Consider the following 8,870-nt stretch of genomic DNA (forward strand, 5'->3'; position numbering starts at 1 on the left):
CCCCCCCCCCCCCCAGCATTACTCAAATCTTAACCTTCTAAGTTACTAGGATTAAAGACAAGGGAGCTATCTAAAAAATAAAAAATAAAATATTTTTTTAAAAGCATGGTGACACGCTCCTTTAATTCCAGCACTGCAGAGACAGAAGCAGCGGCAGGGAGATCTTTGTGAGGTCAGCCTGGTCTACATAGCAAGTTCCAGGCCAGCCAGAGCTCAGAGAGAGAGACTGTCTTAAAAAAACAAAAATCAGAGTAGCTACAATGAAACTGTCAGGTTATCACTACCAAGACCACTTGGGCTGCACACCCTCCCGTTTGAAGTGCCTTCACCTTCACAGCCTCCCAGAAATCATTTGTGAGTATTCCCCTAATGAAAAATTGAACTTTTCATAAGCAGAAGTGCACAGAGAACCCATTTTGATATGTATGACTCAATCTACTTTGCACTGGCAATATCTTCATGCTTGCACTCTCCCTACAAGGGCTTTGGATCTGTTTTCTGATCTTAGCAGAATTGCTATAGATTTAAAAGGATTCACTAAAAGAGCCATTAGAAAAATAATTATAAATACAATCCACAGCACAATCAAATGTGGGCCATGAATTGGGCTAAGGAAAAAAATTAGTATTTCCTCATTAGTTTCCATTAGAGTTCTGTATTTTCATTTAAAACTTAAAAATAAAAAAATCTGGGGTTCCCCCTAATTATTTAGACTTCCCCTATTTTATTAGAATATATAATCAATATCTCTCAAACATCACTCACACAAACACATGCACACCCTAAAGAAAGTATTTCTAAAAGGAATATATGCCAAATTTTGCTGTGCACACGCGCACACACACAAATATATGCATTCCTGTTATCATCTCCCCTACTCTCCAAAAACAGTAAATCTAACCACAAGGAAGCCTTACCTGAAGTTTTAACACAACTATCACCAGCTAAGTGATCTATCAAGCTCCTCTAAGTCTAAGGCACACAAAACGACACACCAATGTGTCTTCCAGACAGGGTTTCTCTGTGTAGCCCTGGCTGTCCTGGAACTCACTCTGTAGATCAGGCTGGCCTCAAACTCAGAAATCCGCCTGCCTCTGCCCCCCAAGTGCTGGGATTAAAGGCGTGTGCCACCACCACCCAGCCACAACAATGTATCAAAATACTTATTATAATTTGAAAAATTATACAACAGAAACATTAAGAGTAGAAAAACAAGCCCTCTGGAAAATATCTAGCTTTTAGAGAGGGTGAAAAAACAGAGACCAGTTTTAGAAAAACACCATTTCCCATTAAGTGTTCAGGGTCTGTGTGATACTGGCTCATTTTTGTAAAGAGTAAGTTTACCTAACAAGACTCACACCAGGAATCTCATCTATCCCCAGTGGCACTTTTCTTTCTATTTTCTTTTTGTTTATTTGTTTTATCAAGACATGATCTTACTAAGCAGCTCTACCTATCCTGGAACTCACTCAGACCAGCTGACCCTCAAAAAGAGATTCCCCTGCCTCGGCCTCCCAAGGGCTGAGATTAAGGTGTGGGGCCACCATGCCTGGCCCCACAGGCATGTTCTTAAAACAGAAAGAACAATGGTGCTTTGTTCTTTGCATGTACTTCTTGGATAAGATTTCCAAGCCTTACTACATGGTCCATGCATAAAAACCTGGCCAGCTATGTTTCAAATTGACTCCTAAAAAATATTAGGAAGCAAAGATAGACAGCAACAATTCCGAAGAGGATGGGGTGGCACATGCTTTTAACCCCAGCACTTGGAAAGCAGGAAGCAGGCAGATCTCTGAGTTCTGAATTTGAAGCCAGCCTGTTCTATAGAGTGAGTTCCAGGACAGCCAAGGCTACACAGAGAAACCCTGTCTCAAAACAAAATCCAAAACAAAAACAAAAGATAACAGTAACATAGCTACAGTTAGAAAAATAATTACATAAAACACACATACTTGAGCTCTGGGGTTTTTTTTTGTTCGTTTGTTTTTATGCAAGGTGGTAATCTCCAAAATGTCAAATTTCGGAGGCTTGTTCTCAGTGAAATCAATAGTCTGAAATTGGGATAAAAGAAACTATCCAAGTCAGGTATGGTGGTGAATGCCTTTAATCCCTTTAATCCTAGCACTAAGGAGGCAGAGACTGGAGAAGTTCAAAGCCTGTATATGGTCTGTCTACACAGTGAGTTCCAGGCCAACCTCAACAACATACTGAACCCTTGTCTTAAAAAAAGGGGAGGGGGGCATCCATTAACATTTTCTGTCTGTCTTAAACAAGTTAGTAATTAGAAGTAATCTTAAAAAAACAAATACCCAAATCTTGTACAAAAATCTTGGTATGTTAACACTTCAAAGTTACTAGGGAAAAAAGATCTTGCAATGAGGCTTTTACACACACACACACACAAAGAAAAGTGTCCAGAAACAAAGGTAGTGGTCTGCTTGTTCTAGAAGTTATTTCATCATAATGGAGAAAATAATAATTTTTATTTATTATAAAAAGAATTCCTAAATCTCCCTGAAGATTTACAATTGCATAGCCCAATCTCCACTCTGACAGAGCTGTTAGTTCTCTGTTGTGCTATAACCAGCTGTTTGGTTCGAACACAGGAAGCCAGAGAAGGGAATACCATGTTCAGAGCCTCTAAATAACATGCGTTAGCTAAGAACTGCCTGCCTGCTACTAAACCAGAATTATTCAAGCAGAGACCCATTTGTCACAATCCAATCATAAGGGTTCCAACAGCCCTCCCCCAACTGCTTGTGTAGTGGTATATGTGCTTCAGCAAAGGAGCCATCATCAGGTAAAGATTGGGGTGGGAGAAAAAGCGGGGGAAAAGGGGGCACCCTTTCATCTAATTTCGCGAGGCATGAGTAATTGGTACAGTTGAGAGGAACGATGGAACGTTCTATTTATTGGAGGTTGGGGTGGGATGGGGAGTGGAGGTGGGAGGAGAATTTCGTTTAAATCAACATGGCCAGCAAGATGTCCCTAACAAACAAAAGGCAACGGGGGATATAAACACGAACCATTCACCTCCATCAGCTATAGCATCGCCATCATGGTGTGTTTAGAGACCCCCAAGGCTGCTCTCATCTGCCACACTAGAGACAGCAAGAGTGGAGAAAGGTGGCTGCATCCCCACCACCGCTCCCAAATGCACACTCTTTCAATGGGTTGCTCCCCTCACCACACACCTACCCCGGTAGCCCGAAATCAAGAGAGAAAACAGTAACGTCCCGCCCGGGCAGACTCCCCCTGCAACCCTTTAGCCGAACCCCCAACGCCGGCTCCGGGCTCGCTAAACTTTCCAAGAGCTTCTCCCTCTTATTCCCTAGCCCGACTCGCCCCAGGATCGCGCATTCCCACTGGCCGAGCACCCACTGACAGGCGGGCAGCGGCGGCAAGCGGGGCGGGGGCGCCTGGGCGCCGCGGAGGGGCGGGGCGGCCGGAGCCAAGTTCCCGGGGGTCCGAGCGCAGCGCCTGACAGGAGCCCGGGACGGCGAAAGAGGAAGAGGAAGCGGCAGCGGGGCAGTTTTCCCAATCCCCCTCTTCCAAGAGCAACCTACACCCCCCCACCCCTTGGCTGCCCGTGGGGGGGGGGGCGGGGAGGCGGGCTGCAAGGTAAGGCACCCAGACCCCGGGGACCGCCGCTGCCGCCACGTCCCGACTCACTCTCTCTTCGCCCCGCCACCCCCGCCAGAGGCGCCCACAACAATAACACGCCGGGGACGACCCGTCAGCGCCCCCGAGGCACCCGGGGCCCACGGCCCGCCGCAGCCAGGCCCCCTCCAGAGGCCCGGAGCGCCTCTCCCGCCTACAACTTCAGACCCGGGTGGAGCCCGGCCCGAGCGTGCCCCCCAGGGTCCGACCCATCCCCCCCGGCACCAGCGGCGCCGTCTCCGCGGCCGAATATTAGAAGTGAATTCGAGCTGCGCTTTACCTTTAGTTCCGCACTGTCCGCCATCTTGCGTCTGTCAGCGCAAGCGCAGTGAAGCTCGCCGGGGCCGCGCTGGACCCTCCCCTTTAGCGGACTAGACTCCGCCTCCGCCCCGCCCCTCAGCCTTCCCGCTCCGCCCCCGGCCTCCGCCCCACTCCGAGAGCTCGCTGCCCCGCCCCGGGCACGCACAGCTGCGAGACCCACACGTACTATTTAAATAATGGCGCCAAGCGGGAGTTTGACAGTTACTACCCCCTCGGCTTCCCCGCCCCCACACTGGCCGGGCCAGGAGCGCCCAGGGAAGAGGCCACATCTGGGGAGGTGTTGGCCTCCGTTTCGTCCTTCGGCTGCCCGGCTGAACCCCTATTGACAGAAACCACAACGGTCCCCCATCCTCAAGATGCGCTCTGCACCTGTGCCCTACCCGGCTGCCTGCAGATCACAATTAGCCAGTCTCATTTAAGGAGATTTTGACCAAGCGTTTCTGGGTTTAGGTAGATCCTCCTCATGATGAGGCAGTAAGGCCAATATAAATACATATATATATATGTATATATGCATACACACATATATATACATATACATACATACACACATATATATTATCATTCCCATGGTATCTTTTCTGAAATAAAAGCTCTGAGGGGAAAAGGAACTCTACTAAACAGCATTTAACAGGGGTGGCCAAGGCAAATTCTGAAGACATCCGTTCATCACGTCGCCCTGGGTAGTCAGAAATTAGGGAAGATCCTTGACTGTCACTCATGGGGTACAGATCTGTGAACTAATAAAGATAAAATTACTAATGGTGATAAACAGCATGGAGATCAAAAGGCCCACTAATGGATCAGAGGGAGGTGTGCTTACTCCCAAAAGGGTTTTCTCCACCTACATTAATATTTAGACCTGAAAAAAGATTATTTCATACCTACTCCTATCTATTAAAAGCTTCCTTCAGCAGGGCGGTGGTGGCGCACGCCTTTAAGCCCAGCACTTGGGAGGCAGAGGCTGGTGGATTTCTGAGTTCGAGGCCAACCTGGTCTACAGAGTGAGTTCCAGGACAGCCAGGGCTACTCAGAGAAACCCTGTCTCAAAAAAAAAAAAAAAAAAAAAAAAAAAAAAAAAAAAGAAAAAGAAAAAAGCTTCCTTCCTTCAAAACACCAGCTTTTAAAAACTGATTAACTTTTTACTATCAAAATCCTCTTAATATTTGGGTTACTCTGAATTCAAGAAGGCCAGATCCTGACTAGTGACCTGGATTATTTCACTCTCACATGTCCACATTTTTTACTCCAGTATCTTTATAGTTCCAACCGCCTTTCTTCACGGAATCATTTTCATCAACATATAAACATACCGAAATTCCTTACTTAAATCTAAGCTTCCTATATAGATCCAAAGTTACCTTCAGTGGGTACTCTATTTCTCTGTTTTCTTCACTCAATAAATTCACAGACAAGACTTCATTTTTCTACGAGTACTTGTTCCCATTTCTTTAGTGGCATTACCTCTCAACCTATCCTGAGGCAGCCACACTGCCCTATCTTGATCTCTCATCTACACCTTTTCGAAGCCTATTCTCAGGGCTTACCTCAATTGGCTAGAGGGAACTGCTAACAGTTGATGTGCTTGCTTTCTCTGGAAACAGGGTTTTTTGTTTTGTTTTGTTTTTCAAGACAGGGTTTCTTTGTGTAGCCCTGGCTGTCCTGGAACTCACTCTGTAGACCAGGCTGAACTCAGAAATCGCCTGCCTCTGCCTCCCAAGTGCTGGGATTAAAGACTTGCACCAAAACTGCCTAGCTGGAAACAGAGTTCTTGAACTTTCCTCCACATCATTGTCATTGTCCCAACATTCCATTCCTGTCTCTTCACAGAGTGGCTCCCCCACCCCCACCCCGTCTCTTCTCTCTCTCTCTCTCTCTCTCTCTCTCTCTCTCTCTCTCTCTCTCCTCTCTCTCTCTCTCTCCTTTCCTCCCTCCAACCCTTTTCTCCCCTGGGTCTCACTATGCAGCCCTGGAATTTGCTATATGGACTAGGTGGATCTTTGTGGGTTCGAGGTCAGCCTGGTCTACAGAACTTGTTCTAAGACATCCAAGGTTACACAAAGAGACCCTGGGATAGGGATAGGGGGACAAGAAAGAAAGAAAGAAAGAGGAAAGAAGGAAGAAAAAGAGAAAGAGAAAGGAAGGAAGGAAGAAAGAAAGAAAGAGAGAGAGAGAGAGAGAGAGAGAGAGAGAGAGAAAGAAAAGAGATAAGGGGCAGGGGGAGAAAGATTGGAAATTTTAAGACTCAGTTTGTGATTTTTTTATTCAATCACCCAGAGCTATCATTCAACTCTTGATTTTTGGTCTATAATATAATGATTTTCAAATACCTGCAGCTTAGACTGCATCCCCAAATTTGAATCCAGGCAGGCCTAGGGATTCAACTCTGCTTGTAGACTGTTTATCACTGCCTAACATACAAGAAGTCCTGTGTTTGATCTCTGACACTGCATAAAAGTGGAAATGGTGGTATGTGAACAAAATCCCAATAGTTGGGAGGTAAAAGATCAGGAGTTCCAGTTCCAGGTAAGCCTGGGCTATATGAGATCCTATCCCAAAAGAAATAATTTAATTTACTATTACTTATTAACTAATTTACTTATTTTGCTTTAGAGAGACTGTGTGTGGTGGTACAGGCCTTTAGTTCCAGCATTCCAGGCAGACACAGGCAGATCTCTTGGGAGATTGAGGCCAGCCTGGTCTACATAGTAAGTTCTAGGTCAGCTAGGGCTACAAGTAAGGCCCTGTCTCAAATTTAATTAATTAATTAATTAATTAATTAATTAAAAGGAGGTTGATCCCTAATGTTGCTAGCTACCTAGCATCAATCATCAATTCCACATCTCATCGTCACCTCACGTTCATCCTTCATGCCAGTCTTGCTCCTTTCCCAAGTGTCTCACTATTATCCAGTATATATATATGTATATATATATACATATATATACAGTATATACAGTATATATATATATATATATATATATATTATTTTCAAAATAAAAGTCAGGGAAGCATCCTTACTCCTCTCTTTTCACTTATTTCCAGTATCCAGAGCACCCATGAGTCCAGCTATTAAAATATATCCAAGGCAGTCTATTTTGTTCAGTCTTCATGACCATCACTCTCTTCCAGACTACTGGGAGGACTGTCTGACAGAGTCCAGACTGACTCTGGCTTTTCTGACCCCCAGGCGCTTCTGTCTTCTTGAGCCCTGTTTTTGGAACTGGCCTAGATAGCAAAGGCCAGTAATCCTAGAACTTGGACTATACTCACTAAGCTTCCTGTTAACAGCTGAGTGTGCAATACAAAGACTTGATCCCAACACTTTGGGGTGGGGTAGGGAAAGCAAAGAAGAGTTTCAAGAGTTCAAGGCCAGCCTGGGCTACATAGTGAGTTCTAGGACAACTTGAGCTACATAACCAATCTGTCTATAAACAAGCAAACAGATGTGATGGCCCAGAGCTAATATTCTAGCACTTGAGAGGTGGAGGCAAGGGGATCAGGAGTTCAAAGCAACCTGGGCCACACAAGTTTGTATCCACCTTGCCCTGCAAGAGGCCTCAATTCAAAAATAAACACTTAAAATAAAATTCTGCCTTTGCTCCTACTTCCAGGTACAAAACACCTAAAGCTCCCAACAATTTCCTAATAGCTATGTCTTTTTGTGACTCCTAATGAGTCCTTCCCTATTTCAGCTGAGTATGTTAATCAGGTGGTTCAGGCTGAGCTCCTTCAAGAGCACAATAGGGGGTCCATAAAGATTCTTTTTTTCCCCAAGTCTTTTAAAAATTTGCATTTGGGTGTGTAGGTGTGTGTGTGTGTGTGTGTGTGTGTGTGTGTGTGTATTGGAAGCATGTTAAGGTATGAGTTGGTTGTCATTTCCCACTATGTGGGTCCAGAGAGTGAACCTAGGTTGTTAGCATGGCAGCAGGAGCCATTATCAGCTGAGGCAGATAAGTGACCCGAAAGAACTTCTTAGAGGGTAGATAACTTCAGCTTTACCATGCTGGGGAAAGAAGGGATCGTAAGACTGCAACTCTTCACAAAGGCCCCCAAAGAGGTTTGGGGTTGTGAGCATATGAAAGTCCTCAAGTGAAGCCCAAGGAAGCTTTGCACCCACCCACACACTCCCCTCTTTCCTCTATGTACCCCTCATTTCTCACTGGGCTGACCCTAAGTTAAAGCCTTTGTTGTTGTTATTTGATTGGTTTGTGAACTCCTGATCCTACTTTCTCCATATCCTGAGTACTGATTACAGGTGTGCACCCTGTCTTAATACCAGGAAGTTAAAATTAAAAACCTGATAAATCTAACTCCTCCCTGCAGAGGCAAAGCCTTCCTTCTGTTTTGGGGTGAGGGAGTAGATGAGAAGTCAACCCACACACACCCCCACACACATACAGACACACGCAGGGACTTGCTTTACCATGGTGCTCAATGAGCAAAGTCTCCCCGCTGGCTCCACACTCTTTGCTGAGCTACAGGGACACAGGGGCAGAGACCTGGCAGGCACGGCTTCCTGCCCCTCTGCCTGCTTAGTGTTTTCTGAGATCCAGCCCTCATTCTCTCAAAGGCTCTAGATCACATTCCAAGTCTTTTTCCAGACTCCCTGTATCCGTTGTTTTTTTCTAGATGCTATGGCAAACTATCTGAGAAAAGCAACTTTACAGAAACAAGAGTTACTCTGGGTCCCAGTTTGAGAGTATGGTCCACATTGGTCCATCCTGGTTAGAAAGTCATGGCAGCAAGGGCTGTTCCAGGTGTGACAGATGGAGCGTGAGACACCTGGTGGCATGTATCAAAGTCAGGAAGCAGCCATTAGTGACTCTTGGCCCTCTCTCTCCCTCTCTCCCTCTCTCCCTCTCTCCCCTCTCTCCCTCTCTCCCCTC

General features: G+C 45.7%; 1 protein-coding gene across 5 annotated transcripts in view; it reads right to left on the minus strand.

Annotated features, from left to right (window-relative positions):
• The window catches only part of Pias1 (protein inhibitor of activated STAT 1), a 110,199-nt gene that overhangs the window by 92,973 nt on the left and 8,356 nt on the right, over positions 1 to 8,870 (minus strand). The window contains exon 1 of one of the 5 annotated variants that reach the window (XM_031345676.1): positions 3,941 to 4,062. The exons of 2 other annotated variants lie outside the window; for them this stretch is intronic. In XM_031345676.1, coding sequence (XP_031201536.1) covers positions 3,941 to 3,964 — 24 coding nt within the window. In that variant the 5' untranslated portion in view covers positions 3,965 to 4,062. Of the gene's footprint in view, positions 1 to 3,940; positions 4,064 to 5,528; positions 5,639 to 8,870 lie in introns of those variants that run through there. 2 more of the 5 variants (XM_031345673.1, XM_031345675.1) reach the window with 2 other exon arrangements.

The sequence above is a fragment of the Mastomys coucha genome, unplaced genomic scaffold (assembly GCF_008632895.1).
Source record: "Mastomys coucha isolate ucsf_1 unplaced genomic scaffold, UCSF_Mcou_1 pScaffold23, whole genome shotgun sequence".
Lineage (NCBI taxonomy): Eukaryota > Metazoa > Chordata > Mammalia > Rodentia > Muridae > Mastomys > Mastomys coucha.